The sequence below is a fragment of the Heliangelus exortis genome, chromosome 2 (genome assembly GCF_036169615.1).
Source record: "Heliangelus exortis chromosome 2, bHelExo1.hap1, whole genome shotgun sequence".
In the NCBI taxonomy this organism is placed as follows: Eukaryota; Metazoa; Chordata; class Aves; order Apodiformes; family Trochilidae; genus Heliangelus; species Heliangelus exortis.
This window is the reverse complement of record NC_092423.1, coordinates 77,136,754-77,157,038: the sequence shown is the minus strand read 5'-3', so window position 1 is coordinate 77,157,038 and position 20,285 is coordinate 77,136,754. Positions and strand designations below refer to the sequence as shown.

Here is a 20,285-nt window from a genome sequence, read left to right as displayed (position 1 = left end):
TTTAGTCACATGAGTGTTCTCACAGATAATTCTGGTATGTCAGAGCCTTAAACTTTCAGAACTATGTTAGACTTCTTTTAGCATGCTTTTTTATTTTTAGCAATAGTGTGAAATAGATGTCTAAGGAGAGGAGGGAGGACAACAGTCAAATTACTGTAGCAAGTGAAAAACACTTGCAAAAAAAAATCCATCTCCTTCTCCCTTTCTTTTTGCACTGATTAGTAGTGGAGGGATGTTACCTCTTACGTTTCCTTCGTATGCTGTCTCTTCACATTTCAGTTCTCAGATTTTTCTTGCAGCAGTGGAAAAAGCAAAAACTGATGAGAAGAAAGATGTATTCTGATTATTATGCATTCATAATGATCTAACAGACTGAGATTTGACTATTCTTTCTGTTGTCACCTAAGGTTCATTATGGCTGAGCTAATTCAGACAGAAAAGGCTTACGTAAGAGACCTCCGGGAATGCATGGATGTAAGTTTTCTTTTTTTTCACTCATCTTTGAATACATGTTTCCATGTCCATTGCTTTCTCTTTCTTTCTGGCTTTAACAGCTGAGCATGAGTGTTTTTTAGTCATTGGAACAAATTGTCTTTTCTACCACTAAGAAGAAATTTAGAGTCATATCTGATAACAACCACTTCAAAATTCATCCTCTGTTTTGCTTTTTTCAGTACTGAGCTTCAGCATTTGCTCTTTCTCCAATACATAAACGTGGGGGTTTTTTGTTTGTTTTAGAGAGGGGAGGGAAAAAGGAGGGGTTTACTTACTTGCTTTGCTAGCATAGGGAAGAGCTTGTGTTAATTCTCTTATTATGTGTATCACATGTTCTGCTACTAGCTGCCTTTTTGAATAGAAATTCAGAGAGATTCCATGGAATAGTGCCCAGCAACTGTTATGCTGAAGCAAGTGATGTTCAGTGTTAGCTGTTGCACAAAGCATGAACTTCTAGTCTGCAGACGTGACCTTGATAAGGAATATCCTGAAGCATTAAGGGTTGTCAAGAACATTATGCATTTTATATTATGATTTGTCAGGGATGATGTCAGTTTTAGAACTTGGATTTTACTGTCAAAATCACAAGGTGTGTTTGACACAAACAGATACCATCAGAACTGGCAATGGTGATGATTTGTGATCTCTCCTCAATTTTTCTCCAGGAATGTATACTTACAGATAGATACCTAGATGGTTCTGTTCAGAGTTTATCATGGCTTTTTATTTATCTTTATTTTCTGGTCAGACATATCTATGGGAAATGACAAGCGGAGTCGAGGAGATCCCACCTGGTATTGTAAACAAAGAACACATTATCTTTGGAAACATGCAGGAAATCTATGAGTTCCACAATAAGTGAGTGACTTATCTTCTATTTCCATATTACTGCTAAATCCAAATGATGACCTGAGGGATTTCCTAATGCAAATATTGTGCGTATGAACTACGGACACTTTTCCCTAAAAAATGCTTTCTATTTTTTTCATTGCTAAGTTGTTTCAGTTATTGCTTTCTGCAGCCATGTAGGAACATCATTAGAAACTGACTTTTTCTGTCTTAAACATCTTCCAGCTTTTAAGAAATTGTTTGGATACATTAAAATTTTGCATTAGGTTTTTCAGTTGTCCTAAAGAGATGGAAAACATTAAAATGACTAGAATACAAGTATAGTACAAACATCAGTTCAGTACTTTGTCATTTCTTTGGGACTCTCATTCCTGATTTCAAAGTGTGACTGCTAGTGGGAAAGCACATGGGCTCCCTCCTTTTGATCTTTGAAGCTTCTGTGGAGATGCCCCACTGTTGTTAAGTTTACCTGAGTACAGAACATGAAAGAAGTTTGTGCACTACATTTCTTCTGAGTGTATTGCATACTAAGCAGATCTGTGTACAGAAGTCTTGCTCTGAATGTTCCAGGTTTTTAAGTCAATGGAATTTCTATTGGAGTAGGATTCTTTTGAGTACTAAAATAGAGCGAGCTTATTTCCACACAATTTTACAGTCTTTTGTATACTTCTGTTAACTTGAGCATCCAAAAGAGAAGTCTTCTCCTTTTTCTCTTGAGATGAAAACTAAGCTTTTCTTGAAACTGAAACAGGAGGAAACACTTGTGGTGGACAACAGCAGCAGTTATTAAATTTTTTGTGTACTCTTCTTTGTTAATTGCATATCTGCTGGATCAATTTCTGATCTTTACATCAGAATTTATATTGAATTACATTTTATAATAGTTCTGTTATTACATATATTTACCCTTTCCTGTTACCTTAATTTCTTTGACTCACACCTTTGGTATGATTAAATCAAGTTCTCTAATCACATTATTCGGCTGTCCTAATGAAATCTCTCATGTGCCTTATACTCTTTGTTTTTTTTCTACCCACAGTATATTCCTCAAGGAGCTGGAAAAGTATGAACAGTTACCAGAAGATGTTGGACACTGCTTTGTTACTTGGGTAATGAAGCCAGACTTATGTTTATAAGTAACAAGGGGGATGGGAAGAATGGAGGGGATGGTCTCTTGCTCTCAGGTCCTTTTTCAATTTTTAAAATTTGCAAAAGTACCTCTGCCTTCAAATTTGAGTAAAAATGTGTATATCTCTAACTGGGGAGAGCGAAGGAATTTAAAACACTGCTATCAAATGCATGTGTTTAACTGCTCTTGAAGGTTTTTCAAGTTGCCTGAGCCTGCATTCAAGTTTGCTTTGGTAGCTGTGTCTTAGCAATGAATAATCTACTTTTGCACTACTTGTGTGATAAATTTTATTACGCTACCAGTTTTTATGCGGAAAAAATTCCATGTAGTTTTAATTTCTTGAGACAGAAGATATATTCTCTGATAACAGTGTAAAAACTTGAGACAAATTATGCTTTCTGATAACCTGTGAAAATTTGCACTTTGTTCTGCAGGCAGACAAATTCCAGATGTATGTTACATACTGTAAAAACAAGCCAGATTCTACCCAGCTGATCTTAGAACATGCAGGAGCATACTTTGATGTAAGTACTTTGTGTCCATATTTGAATCTTGTACTTGCAGTTGTGTTGAGTGCCTAATTTCTTAATAAAATGCAAGTATCCTGGCTCTAATACTGCAATTTAGTGTCGCCTTAGGAAAGCCAGTCCTATAGCTCATGAACTAACATTGGTCTCACGAAGCTGTCAAATCAAATTTAAAAAGCTGTCACATATCAGAGCAGTTCAGAACTGGAAGTAGATTCTGGCAGTAACAACTGAGACATGAATCTTGAGCTCTCACAAGCACACTCTGAAAATCTTATCATTTTGATGTGCTTAGTTTACATTGTGTGTAATAAAGATGGGAATCTTTGTGAATTGTTTGGAGCAATTTAAATTGTAATCATAAGTAGTGGTAGTTCAGTTGACTGCCATTGTTCAGAGGTGCTAAACCAGCCACCTTGGTTGTTCAGTGCCAAGGTTGCTTGGTCTGTGTAGTATTCTGCTTAAGAGGGCCAAAATGTAGCTGCTGTTACAGGTTTTAGGGGGATGTATTTTGGCCCCACTGAATGAGTTTAGGTTGAGCGTATATTTACAGATGATTTGATTAGAGTGGCTTTTACTTATTTTTGTTTCCTTCTCCATTGTGCTAGGCCACTAGCTTTGTAATGATACCACAATTTTTAAAAAATTGTTTGCAGAAGTAGACATAAGAGCACAATAAAAAATAGATGGATGTCCCTGAAGTTCTTGGGGTTAATTTCAAAAGTCTAACACTGAGAAGATGGGGATTCTAAAAATTATAAAATACAGCATTTCTGTGAAGCACCTGTTGTTTTCAGTATTTGAAGAACAGGGAAGTTGCAGGAAATCAGGCAGGTGTGACAAAAAAATTAAAAGAAAAATTTAGTAAATACTGCTTTAAAAAAATAACAGAGGGTTCTGATAATATCAGAAATCAATTCTTGCCCCTGCCTCCAAAGCAGCACTATTTCACAAGTGTGCTCAGAGGTCTCCATCCCCTAATCCACCTAAAGTGCATTAGAAGTGTGAAGATCTAATTATGTGCACAGGTCAGTTCAAGACCTTCCATTGTCTATCACTGGACTGTGTGAAAATGTAATTTGAATTCCATCATGGGAGTTTCTGATGCTGTAATCATGGTTACAAGCACGTAGCTGCAACGCATAACTAAGTGAAATTGTGTGGTTAAAATATATCAGATACCATGATAAACAGCAAAACCTGGCAATTAAATTCCACCATGATCATTACTTGAAGTTTGTAATCATAATTTAATTCTGTTGTTGGGTTTTTTTTTTTGTTCTTTTTGGGTTTGGGGGTTTTTATTTGTTGGTGGTTTTTTGGTTTTGTTTGGTTTTTTGGTTTTTTTTTTGGTTGCTTGGTGGCTGTTTTCTCTTGAAGTTTTCGGTAACCTTGTTCCTTTAGTTAGAAAATGTTGTTCCGTGCTCCCCCTTGTGGAGGCAATAGGGATAGGTTCTTTGGCTATCAACATAAACTGGCAAAGGGTGCTAAGAAACCTCCACCTCGCCCTTCCTGTGAGTCCTGGCTGTTCCCCGAAACATGAAGCTTTTTAAATGTTCTCTCCTTCGAGTAACAAAAGACATACAGATTTTTAATTTTTTTTTTTGAAGAAAGGTGTTACCATATGTTCAGTATCCCTAATCATTGCTATTTGTATTTAGGTTTGCTTAACCTTGCTTCACAAGTACCCTTAGAAGTAGTAATCTTTTGTTTGTATGAAGTGAGCAGGCAGATAACCATTTGCTGTGGCTGGAATACCTTGTCATCCTGGTTTGGTTTTTTTATTTATACTTGCTAAAATAGAATTTATAGTTAATGTATATTCTTGCATAGCACTCAAAGCAGTCTGTATCTGAGCACTGGTACTCACAGGCCTGAAATGCTTGCTTTTTTCATCCAGGAGATACAACAACGACATGGTCTGGCCAACTCTATCTCTTCTTACCTTATCAAACCTGTTCAAAGGATAACAAAATACCAGCTTCTTTTAAAGGTCAGTATTAATTCAGAGTTCTTCATCTGATTCTGCTCTTCTTAAGAAGGCAAAACTCATGCTGAAATCACAAGGGCTTTTTTACTCTGTACTGTGAAACTTAACCATCCTGGGCAGCCCTCAAATATTGCTGTGGTATTTTTTTAGGAGACCACTGAAAATTAGAGAAGGCAGAAATAAGCAACTTTTTATCCGGAGTGCTGTAAATCAAAAAAGATACCTCTCTGCTGATGTTTACTTAGAAAATACAATTTGCATTTCCAGAGTAAAAAGTAAATCACATTCATAGAGACAGGCACATTTTTGTAATGCTTTCTGCAACAAATTTTTGCAAGCCATTAGCTGTGTTTATGAAATTATGTGTTGCACAGTGTGTTTTTTATATTTATAATATTATAAACATATGTAATATATTTACATATATTATGTATATATGTGTGTGTGTATATATACACAAACCGAGTACCTGTAGAGCTGTTGCACAAACAGTTGTTACTTTTGTGGCTTGGAAATGTCAAACAGTAACTGTTTAAATAAGTAAAACTTTTGGGAACCTGTAGTTAGAGCTTTCTCTTAATGGACATATGTCTTGCTGACTGAGCCACAGTGTTCTTAAACTGTGGACTGTGTTAGCTCTCTGTTAGCTGGCATTGCTTGTGTTGTAATAGCTGCCCATAAAATGCACTGTAATTGATCTGTCTCCCCTTTCTACATGAGAACTGCCATGGATGATGGCTTTTAAAATTTATGAAAAACACTGCAGGCTATATCAGGTCAAGTTGGATGAAAAGAAGCATACCATTTTTACCTGACACATATTGTCTGTTCTATGGTTTAAGGTGCAACTTGATAAAGTTGTAACTTAGAGAAATACTCTAGTCTGTGCTATTCCACAAATTTTAGGGTATTGATTCTAACAGTTATTTAAAATAAATAATCTGGATACACCTTAGCTACTTAGTTATTGCAGTGATTGGAAAGATTGATTTTCACCACTGTATGTATAGCCAGATGGCTTTGCTGCATAGTAAAGTGGATTTATTTGTGACTTCTGGGTTTTCTGTTTCTTCCCCACCTCCCTTCCCTAAGAAGAGCAACATAAAACAGGGAAAGATAGAGAGCACAATACTTGAAAAATAGCTGAAACATTTTACAGTTTTGGAAGTTCTGCTTATTTTTCCAAATGATTCTGAAGCTGTTAATTTTCTGTTCCTCCTGGAGGCTGTTTAGTTACACTAGATTTCTGTGGAGTTGTCAAGCAGAATTTAAGCTCGACGATGAAGTTTTGCTGTGATGGCGATATTGGCAGAGAAAAATAGTGTAATGATAAGAGTAGGAAACACCTAGCTTTCTTTTTTACAAAGTAAAAGGGAATTTAACCTGAGGGAATAAATTAAGTGGACCTTTTGAATTCGGAACATAATATACCCTTTAGTTTGCATAAGGTCCATTTTGTCTTGATACTGTTTAGATGCTCGAAGGACATTAGGAAATCTGAATATCAGCTCAGGGGCTCTTATGTTTGTATCTGTGGGATGTTGAAAGGGCAAGGAACTGCATCACTTTAAATTCCACCAAAAGGTTTTAGCATATTCCATTCTCTAACTTGTGTCTGTTACTTAATGCTTGTTTTTATTAAAATTTTATAGGGTGCTTTTAACCGAGTACAGAACAGAATAATCCACTGAATACTCAGAAGAATGCAAGTCCTCTTATTGGCAGTAGCACTGAGCACTGAGCTCCACTTGGTGCAGTGGAGCAGAGATTGACATGGGGAGTTGTCCTTTTGTACTGTCCTGCTTTCCACCATCTTAATGATTTGGTAGCTGTGGTATTCTTGGTCTTGATGTAGCACTGCATCTGATAGTTGAGACTGTGCTTCTTTAGAATCTTTGAAAGGTATTAACCAAAGGATCTTGTTTGAATTAGAGGTGGTTAACTTAAAACTTGGGCACATGATAAAGTATACTGTTGTATCATTGGCAGAGTAAGAAGTTCAAAAAGATTTCATATGCCAACAATTATTCTTTGCTTGTCAAAAGTACTATTTGTTCATCTATCATATTGGTGTAGAAGACCATAGAGTACTCACGTCTGCTCGTCTTTTTTAGGAGCTGCTCACATGCTGTGAAGAAGGTAAAGGTGAGATTAAAGATGGCCTAGAGGTGATGCTTAGTGTGCCAAAGCGAGCCAATGATGCCATGCACCTCAGCATGCTGGAAGGTAGGATTTGAACTGGCTTTCCAGTTCAGTTGTGGGCTATTGACTGACTTAACTGGGGGACTGGAGCATCTCTCTTATGACAAAAGCTTTAGAGATCTGGGAGTGGTAAGCCTGGAGAGGAGAAGTCTGAGAAGGAGGCCTTGTTAATGTGTATCATCTAGACGTAATATCTAAAGGGTGGGTGTAAGGAAAATGGAGCCAAAAGCTTTCAGTGGTGCCCAAGGGGCAGTGGGCATATGCTGGAATATAGGAAGTTCCATCTAAACATGATAAAAAAACCTTCTTTATTGTGAGAGTGACAAGACACTGGAACAAGCTGCCCAGGGAGGTTGTTGAGTCTCCTTCTCTGGAGATACTCAAAACCCTCCTGGATGCAATCCTGTGTAATATGCTCTGGGCAATTCTGCTTTAGCAGGGAGTTTGGACTAGATGATCTCTAGAGGTCCCTTCCAACTTCAGTGATTCTGTATGATTCTGTGACTTTGTTTAGTAACTTTTTATATTACTACATGTAATACATGTATTCAGAAGGCTGGGAGAATGTGAACATTTCCTTATCTCTGGCTTTTATTTTATGTATCTTTTACTTGGGTGTATGTACTTTGGAAACTATTGTCACAGGCAACTGGTTTTGTTAATTTTTAAAATGTTCTTTCATCCTGATCTACAACTCCACCAAATGCAGATTTGAAAAGCGTATAGGCTAACACACTTTTCCACTGTTCACCTAAAATGTTGTAGGTGAATGGTCAGACAAGAGTTTGGGCTACATTTTCCAACCAGTATACTTGACTTCTTTTATATAAGAAGTGTAAGTGTATTAGATGTGAGCTTGCTGATTTATGTATCAAGTAATTGTCTCCAAGAGTTTTGTTGTTTCCACATCTGTTTGCTGCCTGTTCCATAATAGACTTCTGCTTGAAAAGTATCTTCTGGCTGCAAAATGTCAACATAAGCCAATTTAGGCTGAGCCTTAGCCTAACAGCACAATCATGCTCATGGCACACAGTGGAGGTTGGGTGTAATTGCTTCTATGTGTTGAGAAGAACTTACTGCCAAAATCTCTTTTGTAATTGGCATGTTATCATGTTTGGTGCCATCATACATTTAGTAATAAAACTGTTTTTCTTTGGCATTTAAAATTTTTGAGATAAAAGCAGAACAGCCTTACCTTGCACTTGCTGATGAAAGACTTACAGGTGATTTTAGTAAATATTCCTTTTCTTCCTCACTGCTGTCTAGTAGTAAAATATAGCTTGTCATGGAATTTCCAGTGTCATAGAAGTTACTGTAAAATTAATCGTTTCAACATGTGATCCTCAATCATGCTGTATGCTCAAAATCACCTCTTTTCCCTGATTTCAAACCATAGGAATGTTAGTCATTTTGCAGGATCAGTTCCAAATACCTTGTTGAGGAGATGGGGTTAGTATAAATGCAGACTGGAATTGATGATAATCTTTTTACACTGGGAAATGTGACTCTGGAGAATATCCTAATCTTTTACATAAGTTGGTTTTATAACAAATTATGCATGTATTGTTGAGTCATCCCATGTTAGACAAATATAGTGAGTGAGCACATTTCCTCCAAGTCTCTGGAGGATTTTGAATTAACATCCTGCTGCAACTTGCCTCTGATGCTCTCCATACTGTTGCCCTGTTTGGAACAGCAAGAACTGTTGTTTTCTTGAGAAGGATGGTGCTCTTCTGTTCTAAGGATACTGGCAAGCAGTATTTATTTAAAATGCAGTTTAAAACCATTCAGAAAGCATGGTAGAATAATTTCTGGTATCCTGTCACATTAAGCTGGAGGAACGCTGTACCACTACAACAGAAGTAAATTTTGAATATTCTCAATTTTCATGTTTACGTAATATATCAAGATAAGTAATCCAGCTACTGTTCCTTTATTGTGGATCAATGTTGTAGTGACCTGGTGACAGGTTGATCATATGGCAACAGCTCCCAGGCTGCTCTTTTTTCATACCCAGCTGGAATGTTTTTCTGCGTGGCATGTATAGTAGGGGAAGGGTGCCATGAGAATAGGGGGTGTTTGGGAGCTTGCCTATGTGAGAACAACTTGATATGCTGTGTCCTTTCAAGTTGCTCACTTTCTACAGTGGCTCATTGGAGACATAATTTTAATCATGGAAGAGGTTACCAGAAGCTAACTTAAAGAGATCTGGGATTTCTTGGTGAGAAGTTGCCGAAGCAGTTGATAAACTTCCTAACAGTGGATGTAAATTTAGACATAGATGAGCTACAGTTACGTTTAGTATACCACAATGTTGAAATCAAGTCGTGTTTTTAATGTTGCTTCCTAGGATTCCCATCATTTGCAAGCTGTAATTAAAAAAAAAAAAAAAAAACAACAAAAAAACCACTAGATAACTTAATAAGAAGAAGCTGTGCTTTTTAATTTCCTCTTATTGTCAACTTTTCATCACAAACTTTTCCTCTCCCTGGGTTTTTAGGCTTTGATGAAAATATAGAATCTCAGGGAGAGCTCATTCTTCAAGAATCCTTCCAAGTTTGGGACCCCAAAACTCTAATTCGAAAGGGAAGAGAGAGGCACCTTTTCCTTTTTGAGATGTCCTTGGTTTTCAGTAAAGAAGTGAAGGACTCCAGTGGAAGGAGCAAGTACATTTACAAGAGTAAACTGTTTGTAAGTATGGAAGAACAAATGATCTTATTTAGAAGACTGTCTATGTTGGAATAGATTGTGATCAAGTTGAGAGTTTTTAAATGTGCCAGAGGAGCTTGAGCAACTGTTGCAGGGCACTGAAAGAGCAGCCTTGGAATGTGTAGAATGAACCTTGTAAGTTTGAAGCTTTTGAGGAGAAGGAGTAGGCTGAAAGCGTCTACTGAAGGCTACGTATGAATCTTGGTGAGTTAGGACAAAGGAAAATCAAGATTGGGCTGGACTGATTTTGTGTGTGATTGGTGGGTCCTTAAGGCTCAGTTGTGTAAAGAAGAGGGATGGAAGGAGTTAAAAAACTTCCTTCATCTTGTCTGCTTGCTATTGCTGTTAAGGATTAATTTTTATGAATAGTCTACACGTGCTGATCTGGAAAGGCAAGAATACCTTGTTAAGTTCATTCCAGAGTGTCTGCTGAGACTAGTAGTCTTAAAATAGTATTTTATAAATTAAATACCTCTTATGGTCTACTGAAAGAATACAAAGGTGGAATTATTTTCTTCACAATTTAAAAAATGTAAAATCCATAGCCTGTATACTTGACAAAATGTGACTCTGGAATTCAAGCCCTTCCCTTCCTGTCTCAGTGGATGACTTATGTGAGAGCAGTGTTCACACTGCAAATTTAGATAGCCAAGTGAGAAGACAGTGCCCAATGGCTTCCTGTGCGTCTGACAGAGGCAAATAAGCTTTCCTACCAGAGCACTCTAGGACAGGTTCATGAAATTACTTCTCAGAATCACACTCTTAAGACATACCCCATTTGGATCAATACAAGAATAATATGACTAAGTCTAGATGGTAGAAATAATGAACCTTTTTCCCCTGCTTCAGCCTCCTTTTCCTTTATGCCTTCCCACCTCTGTGTCCTAACTGGTAAAGCAGGTTGGTTTAAAAAACTCTTTTTCTCTACCTTTGCATATTCTGTTACTTTGTTTCCAACACTTGGTCTCTTTCCTGATACCAGGAAGGTAGGAGGTAACACAGGTGCAGCTGTTTTGTTCGTCACACCTGTCTGGTGCTCCCAAGAACCTGATATACAAAAAACTTCTGGTGTACTGGAAGGTAACATCAGCTGCCAAGGGGAGACAGAGCTGAAAAATTGGTCCCATAAGCTGATCATGTCAGTTCCTCTGGCAGGAATTCAAATCCTAGTTGGCAAAATATCCTGTAATGCATCTTGCTAGTATAGCAGTTCTTATATTTTGATCTTTATTGGGCACAGGCCAACTTCCCTGTGTTGGGTTTTGAACATGACTCCCTCCCACTAGTTTCACCTACCAGTATTGAAAGGGATGATGAGCAATGTATGTCAGCCCAGCCACTCCTTACTGTACAAACCTCTACTGGATTGTCCCTCAGTTGCCCTTTGTAAAGTTAATAATATTCACAAGTGTACAAAGGCTGCTAAATTTACTAGGCTTTAAAAAACAAACCATGTTAAAAATTGTACTGTCTTGCTCATTCAGATTTTTATAGAGGGCAGTGCAGTAAAGTATATTTTCTTATAATTATGTAATTTAATGTTAGATTAAGTATTTTACAAGCTTTTTCTCCCACATAGGAGCTGTTGCTGAGTCAAGTTTAAAAAGCATTATAGGCTTTTGAGTATTTCACTACTTAGGTATTTCAGTACTTTCAACACAAAGCTGAAAAGGTGGATGTGTTGGGTTGGGGTAATTTTACAAAAAATCCAACAGCACACAAACACAACAATAGAAGCCAACATCCAAGTGAGAGAAGAAAAAAATTACCTTTACTCAGGTGATGTGTATCCAAAATCTCTTGTAATTAACTCTGTATGTGCTGGTAATAATTCATATGAGGGGAAAACCACAGCTTCTACTAGTGTAAGAAAGCTCAGCAGCTGTCTTCTGGAGTGAGAGTTCTTGTAGTTTGAGCTCTATTTCTGTGTAATTTTGGGGGGAGCAGAGCCTATATGAACTGTTTAACTAGAAGCCAATTCATATGATTGAGACTGATTGCTAATGTAGTTGTATCTACAGAATTCTCCAGGGAATTATTTTTTTCTGAATTATTTAATCTGTTTCAGAGGGAAGGAAACACATAAAGAAAGGTTCCTTTGGCAGAAAAGAGATCCGCTTTAGAAGATACCAAGAGAATTTTTAAGCATATCTTATCTGAGAGAAAACATAAAAATCAGTAAGAAATAGTGTTCCCAGATGGAAATTAAGGCGAGAAGCCAATATTTATATTTTAATAAGCATCTATTTTTTTTTAGAGTCACAAGGCTTCTATTGTCAAGTGAAAAAATGTAAAAAAATCAATTTATTTCAGATTATAAATACTATTTTTGTTGTTACTTTCCAAGAAAAATTGTTTAGCTTACATTTGTTCCTTTTTGAAGAGACCTCACTACTGCCATCAGAACAAAGGATTCTAACACAATAGCCTTAAGCTTCTAAAAATGTCTTTAATAGCAGAACTCAATTATTTACAATATTAACATCCCTTTGTGGCTTTTGAGAAAAAAATGCCATGTCTTCCTAACAGATTTTTGTTAATTCCAGACTTCTGAATTGGGTGTCACAGAACATGTAGAAGGAGATCCCTGCAAATTTGCTCTATGGGTCGGAAGGACACCAACGTCAGACAACAAAATTGTTCTGAAGGTAATTATAGCATATGTGCTTGTACAGTCTATACTAAGTCTTGTAATTATTGTTCTTACTTGTTGGAAAGGCAACAAGTCATGACTTTTCCTGCTTTGAGAGGGACAGCTGCTGACAGGTAATTTTCCTTTGTGTATAAAGGATGTGGTGTATATCATAACTTGCATGGCATGACAGGCCAGGGGAATCTGCATGGCCTGCTGAAGGATTAAACAAACTTGCTTTCACAAATCAGAGTAAGAAAAGGTTTGGTTCCATGGACTTCTGCAGCTTGATGTGCCAGAAATAATGGCATCAGTGTTACGTTTCCAAAATGCTTCTCAAGATTTTAAGTCTTTCTGTGGGCTACTAGGTTGTCTGAAGATGCTTGCCTTTGAATGACAGTTCACAAAATGTCTATGATTTTGTGTCTGGGGAAGTTACAGGTGTCAGTAGTGTTCTTTGCCTACCTAGGAGAATAGCTAAATCAATTTTTCCTGTGACTCTGGACCTACTGTTCCAACTGCAGAACTTTTTTGTAATACCATAAGCAGCTAAACGGTAATTTGATGTGTTCTGAGGACCGTGAGCTTTAAACTTTTTCTTTCATCTCTTAGCTGTGCTGAGCTGAAAAAAAAGCTCACTTTCCCATTGCAGGTTCATTCAACTGCTATTAAACTTTGCTATGTTTTCACGTATTTTTGGTGATTACTCAATAATGCCATTTAAAAATGGCAACACAAATTTACATGTTGTCACTCAAATTTGGCATCCCAGTGAACTGCAGGACAAGAAGAGCTCACCTAAGTGTTTTGACAGCAGTCAGTGATTGCAAGGAAATAAATGTTGCATCACTGAATAATCCAATTTGTCCAGTCTTAATACTCCCATAATTTAACATACAATGCTTTGCAGCCTGAAATGATCCTCCCAGGGTGGAGCGGGATTCGGGCTGTTTAGGGTTGTTTAAGGACTCTCTGCATAACATAACTTTAAGGTGTCCCTGTTCTCTGCTTAAAGTATAGGATGTTGAGATAATTTGTATCATATATGAAGCTTTTAAACATTTTTGTTGGTTTTGGGGGGTTATTTTTGCACTTCTGCAGAATATTGGAATTGTAAGGAAGTTCCATGAAAACCTATACAAAAGATGTAAAAAAACACGGTGTTTGGCTTCTTGTTCTTGTTTATAAAAGAAAACAAAGCTCTTTTTCCTAACTGTACATCTTTGTCTTCAGCTTTCTATGTACTTTTAGAATTGCTTGTTATTAAAGGTTTATGGTATATTAAGTATTTATAATATAGTCAAAGAAATTTATTCTAGGAGACAGTGATTAAGAGAAGCAGGAAATTATATATAATTTTTTTTTTTTTAAGATCTACAATAATGTTTATTGTAGAGTTATAGAAGGGGTTGGGTTGGAAGGTACGTTAGACTGTTCAGTTCCAACCCTTTGTGCGGGCACCTCCCAGTAGACCAGGTTGCTCATATTGCTTATATTTAATAGCATGATAGTCTTTTCTGGGGTGACTCAAAAATATAGATTATATGTTGCAGGCAGTTATTAAAAGAGAATGCCTGAATTACCTCTATGCTTCTGGTTATGTTTCAGAAGTGTGAAGAGCGATACATGAAAAGTGTTGTGGAAGTATATGTGTTGCAAAATAAGTTAATTTTTCTTTTAGGGCTAATAGATTATTATATTAACTTAGAATGGATGTAAAATATAGCAAGAGTTTTAAAAACCAATGTTCAAGGTGTTATTATTGGAATTCTTTAAATCCAGCCAGTGGATGCATACAGGGCTTTAGCTTTCGAGTTAGGAAAGAAGGATCTGAATCTAAAATAAAACATTATGTTAAATGAGCAGTATTAATACAGTAAAGAAGTGTAAAGTAGTGTTGGCAAATCCAAATGAATGCAACAACCTTGAATTTCTTTTTCTCTGTTCAAGTTTTCAAAAATTATTCACAAAGTAATCTTTCATGCCTTCTTTTTTGTATTTATTAGCTGACTGTATGTGTGTATCTTCTCAGCTATAATAGTCCATTGTGGGGGCTTTGTTTCTTTTGCATATCAAAGGCATCCAGTATAGAGAATAAACAGGACTGGATCAAACACATCCGGGAAGTGATACAAGAAAGGACCATTCATCTGAAAGGAGCACTGAAGGAGCCGATCCACATCCCCAAAACTGCACCAACAACAAAACAGAAAGGAAGAAGGTAAGTACTATGTAAAATAATCAGAGATCACTAAGTACACAACAGCACTCTTTCCTCTGTAGTGTTGAGTTTCTACTGACTCTCAGTGGATTGGACAAAAGTGGGAGTCATTTTGGCCAGCTTTATCTTATAATTAATTTTGGTTTTCCTGCAATGCTGATCTTGAGATTTCTTCTCTGAACAGACCCGACTTATGTACATTCAGTGATTACAGAAGGGATTTGGAACTTTAGTACAGGGTAGCTGTACTTGTTAGATTTTTACAATTCTGAATGTGTTATTCAAGTCCTTGGTTGCTTTAATGGACCTGAAAATGTGTGACTGAGTGTTCTGCTTGTGGCTTTGGTGAAGTGGCTGTACAAATTTCTTGCCATAGTTTTGGCTGGTTGGTTTTGCCTTAAATTCTACATGATGTAGACCTTGTAAACAAAGGGCAAAGTATTAACTGCTTAATATTTGATTTTTAAATACTTAATTATTTGCAGAGATGGCGAGGACCTGGACAGTCAGGGAGATGGTAGCAGTCAGCCTGATACTATTTCAATTGCCTCACGAACCTCACAGAACACACTAGACAGCGATAAGGTAAGTTCCCAGGTGCTGCTCTGTTCTGAGAGCAAGATTGATTCCTAAATGACCCTCCACATTAGTCTCTAGTACCTTTCAGAGAGGATGTATGGAAAAATTAAAAATTGCTGTATACAATAGAGAAAATGCACTGATAGCATGGGGAGCACAGGAATTGTTTACATCTAATATGAAATGAAAGAAATATGCTTCTTGCAAACTAAAACCATTTCAGTGCCCTCTCTTTTGCAGATTGTTCAAAACTTTGACCCAGTTTAAAAAGAAAGCTTTATCTTCTATAAAATTTTATACTCGAGCACAGAATTATTTGTTGATGTCATTCTTGGACTTTCTGAAAGCATACCATCTGCTTTTTGTATTTGCTTGAAGTTGGTGCTTGCTATGCAGATATTTTGTGAAGGAAAAACACTATCCAGTGTTCAAGGGTTACAGACTAAGTGCATTCACCTTCTGCATGAGAACTGATTGAAAAGACCATATCGAAGAGCAGCAACCTACAATGCTGCCATGTGATACAAGAGCTATGATTTTATTTCCTCCATCTCTGCCTATAGAGTATGGCTGGGTTATTCTGTAAGGATAAAACATCCAGAGTTTTCACATGGGTGGAAAAGAGAGGCATAAGAAGAGTAAATATTCTCAAATGAAACATAATTCTGTTACTTTGGAACTGGAAGATTTCTAGCAGGTGAGAAGTGTTAGGACCTTGGAAGGAGGTAGACATGGGTAATAGAACCTGCATAGCAGATTACTTCAAAACATGGCTAGGGATTCCCACATTGGGTAAAATTGTTCCGATGAGGCATAGTATATAGAATAATATACTATCTACTATTTTGTATTATACTATCTGTTATACTAATCTGTATATTACAGGGCAGCTAAGTGTAGGCTCTTGGGATAATATCTTGATGATTCACATAATCTTAAAAGAGAGTTAGTTGTCTTTATTTTTGCATGGCACTCAAACTGTGATTTTAATTTTTCTGTGTAAAGAGAAAGGTATTATAAGGTGCTTAGGGTTGCTTTTTTATTTGTCAAAAAAATAGTCTTATGTTTTGACCTTGTGCATTTTCACCGAAATTGGTCTCTAGTTTTGGTGGTGGTTTCTTCTAAGGATATCTGTGAGAAAAAATGGTTAGTTAAAGCAAAAAAAGACTCTTCTGATTACTCTTATTATGTGATTTTATTCTTTGTATTCTTACTAGTGATTTGCAAAAAATCTAATCACACTTCTGAGCAAAATAAGCTCTCTCTGATTTCTCACATCATTGCCTCAGATGCCAACCTGTGTACCTGCATCCTGTGCTTCAGTTCAAAAAGAGAGAGACTACAACTCACCCCTGCCATACACAATCATTGCCCCTGTTCAGATGTTTGTGATGTACTGTTTAGTACAGAATAGGTTGGGTACAGAATAGCATGGGTTGTCCCCTGTTGTTTCTCCTGGGATATTTTGTGCATGATGTCAGAATTGCTAAGAAAACTAGCCAAGTGGAATGGCCTCAGGATTGTCTTCCCATCTGACACGAGGAGGAGTCTTACTAGCAACCTGTTAAACAGGAGTTATAAATTAAAAGAAGGACGAATAAAGGACCCTTTTAAATGTTTTCCTGACAAATTAAGTTTTAAAGTTGGTTAGCATGCAAAGTGTTGTTTGTAAAGTAGTTTTGAGTTCTCACACTAGTGTATGCAATTTTTGTTAGGTTTCTTTTGACAAGAAAAACAAACCGAAAACCAGGAGACTTCCAGGAAGTGACTTGTTCTATGTATTGTGTGTCCAGGGAAGAAATTTACTGTTTGTCCGCTTTTTAGAAGTGTGTGAATTAGCAGGGTAGCATTTTTTAATGGTTTTATTACATATTTTGACATGTAAATACATTAAGAAGAGAAAAATTTTAATCTGTTTAAAACGAAAACTAAAAACAGTACAGCAACAGGTAGAAGGTCGGTGAAATCTGTAGGGTATCTTAACACTTGCTAAATCTGAAGTAATCTTTTACTTTGTATGTTGAAAAATCACTACCTGCAGTCCTATTTGGGGTTTAAAAGTGACTCCATTTTCTTAGCCTAGAAGCATGAAGTATAAATGAATGTCTTACAGAGATGGAGTGAAACAACTTTAGGGATTTTAGATGCTGTTGATGTGGTTAGCCAGATGGAGCAGTGGAACTCCTCTGTTGAATTTGAAGCATGTCCCAAACTAGAATTTCAACTTCAGAAACATTTAAAATATCAAGTAAATTAAAATAGTGTTTAAATAGTGGTAAAAAATATTTTTGAAAGTTTAAAACAAGTAGTTAAAATGTTTATCACAGCATCACTTTCTGTGCTGTTGTTTAATATTTTTTTGTTCATGTGTATGCACTTTTGTGATTAAGAAAAGACAACAAATTAGGAAACATCATACTCACCAACAGCCAAGTAAAACCTTTCCTTTGTTTTTTCATGCTATGTGTTCAGACAATTGATTCTTTTAAAATAAATGTTTTGTTTAGAAGACCTACGCCGTTATACAGGGCAAATATTAAAAAAGAAAACAAATTCTTTATCCACAGCTCTTTCTGACATTCTCAGAGACACACTTTGAAAGAGCTAAAAATCCTTAACTGTGCTTGAGCATTGTCCAGATGAGCTTTTTTCCTTGCATCTTGTTTTCTGACAGAGTAACGTCATGATTATTTTGTTTTCTCCTCCACCCTGGCTTTTTGGGTGAGCATTGTAACTTTTGATTGCTGGCCCCACTGCTGTGTGTTGCTTTTGAGTATTGGCTGGGATTATGCAATACACCATGTGTTTCTAAAGCTTACATCCTTCTCAGTTTTTTGACACCTAAAAACTAGATTGGAAAGGAGAATTAGAAGTAAGCATCGTCTTGGCACATGGGACTAATCAGCTGGCAAAATGCAATGCATTTTAATAGGAACACATTTTAGCTAAATGGAAATAGGTGGAAATAGTGAAATAGTTAACTACTAACTGGGGGGGGTGTTGAAGCAGTCCTATATTGGCTTGTAGAAACAAGATGCTGAGCTACAGAACAAAAAGTTAACATTCTTTGCTCAGTGTTCTTAAGGCCTCTATTAGATACCACATCCAGTTTTAAGTATGGAATAGCAAATAAAGGGGCTATTTCAAGAGTTTCAAGGGAAGAAAAACTTACAAGGCAAGAGATAGAGTCAGGATTAATGAGTCTAAAGAAAAAAGGTGGGAGGAGGAACTTCAGGTCTTCAAGTAAAAAAGCTAAAAAGTAAAAAAGCTACTTTTTTTACTTCAAGTAAAAAAGCTACTACACAGTCACAGACTAGTCTTCTACGTCTTCTACCTGTATTTTCAGTTGATGGAATGAGATCAAAGGACTTGCCTTTAATAAAATATTGCAATAATGTATTTTTATGGGTATAAAAGTGTGAAGCCATAGAGCAGAGTGGTTGTGAAGGCTGTAGGATCTCCATACCTAGAGATCTTTGAGACGAGTTCAGATAAATGTTACTCATGGTTCACTCAGATGCACATGATCATGCTTTAGGGGAAGAGAAAGAAGTGGAATAGGTACCTTAAGATCCCCTTCCAGCCTGTTTTTAATATCATGGGGTGTACTGTCATACTGAAAGACACACTAAATACATCCATAGCACTGACTCATCATGAAGTATTGGAAGGCATAATGGAGTCCAGAGTGAAATACTAAATTTTTTGAGAGGGAGAGTTCTACTTCATCAAAGCATCTCAGTTTTCTGAGTGCTCTGATTGTACCCTTCTCAGGAAGTATTTCATCCTTCACCTTTCAGGTTTCCTTCCATTCACCTTCTGTAGCAATGTAGGATTTTTGATGGCTAATGAATAAGAGATGATACTTGGCCCATTCATTCCGGCTTTCAACAGTTCCTTGCCTTTGCTTGATCTGATTTTAATGTCATCTTTTGAATTTGAGCCAATGCATAGGAAATGAAATGTAGAGGCTGAAAGAGACTATGTATGTCTGATAGGTCTTTTCATGCTTGTATGAAGGGAACTGGTAGAAATGTGTAACAACCTAAACAACTGAGAAGATGAGAGACTTTTCTAAGAAGGGCTGACATAGGGTGTTATCCTAAATAGTAGGAATCATGCTAGCTTCTCTGGGTGGTCAGTGGAGCAGTATTTTATTTTTAACAAATTGTCTTTTGTGCCCAGCTGGTAGCACTTTGTACTGCCCTCTATGTGAAGTTGTATTTCATTCCCGTGCTTCTTTAAGCTTGTGTGTAGTACTTTGGAAAATACAAAAAGGACTGAAGCAGCAGGAGACAACCAAGTATGTCATTGTGCCTAGCTGAGACCACAGAGGAGGAAAGACTCCCACCAGCAGAAAAAATGCTAATAAAAAGCCAGACATGGCTCCAAGTATATTCCTCTTTTCAAAGCCAGAAGCCAAGTCAGGGCAGCTACCTGGTCAAAGCAAAAGACACTTTATTTGAGACAGAACTTTTGTGTGTCTACTGTTTCTAGTTTTTAGTTCCCACAATACATATGTTTCAACATTAAAATGGTATTAAAGATTTTCATGCTTTAAATAATTGAGAAAACTTAATAGCAACTCTTTCCCTTCACCTCAATGTAAAATTACCATGGGGTGGTAAATCTAATTTGCAGTGCTGAAAGGAGTTTATATGGCCTGATGTAAAGGTCAGAACTCTTGAAAGTGGTCATCTTCCCAGATCCTGGTGGCAGATGATCTCTGGTTGTGGTGTGTCTGACTTCAGCAAACCTGTACTGAGTGTAGTCCATCTGTGTGTGCGCTATGGTTTTATTTTTTTGCTCTTTACAAGCAATAGTGCTAAAAGGGCCCCAGAGAGATGTACATAGATGCTTAACATTAATTTCAGCAACAGCAAGACACTGTGTCCCATGATAAGCTGTTTAATTAAACCTTGTGCCTCTTCTAATCTGCGGTTCTATTTCTG

General features: G+C 36.8%; 1 protein-coding gene across 5 annotated transcripts in view; it reads left to right on the top strand.

Moving 5' to 3' along the window:
- Window positions 1–20,285, top strand: part of TRIO (trio Rho guanine nucleotide exchange factor) — a 246,764-nt gene that overhangs the window by 154,711 nt on the left and 71,768 nt on the right. For all 5 annotated transcript variants that reach the window (XM_071736663.1, XM_071736660.1, XM_071736662.1 and 2 more), the window contains exons 24-33: window positions 408–474; window positions 1,244–1,353; window positions 2,384–2,453; window positions 2,908–2,997; window positions 4,901–4,993; window positions 7,105–7,216; window positions 9,693–9,883; window positions 12,448–12,549; window positions 14,612–14,754; window positions 15,240–15,339. In XM_071736663.1, the coding sequence (XP_071592764.1) occupies window positions 408–474; window positions 1,244–1,353; window positions 2,384–2,453; window positions 2,908–2,997; window positions 4,901–4,993; window positions 7,105–7,216; window positions 9,693–9,883; window positions 12,448–12,549; window positions 14,612–14,754; window positions 15,240–15,339 (1,078 nt within the window). The remainder of the gene's footprint in view (window positions 1–407; window positions 475–1,243; window positions 1,354–2,383; window positions 2,454–2,907; window positions 2,998–4,900; window positions 4,994–7,104; window positions 7,217–9,692; window positions 9,884–12,447; window positions 12,550–14,611; window positions 14,755–15,239; window positions 15,340–20,285) is intronic.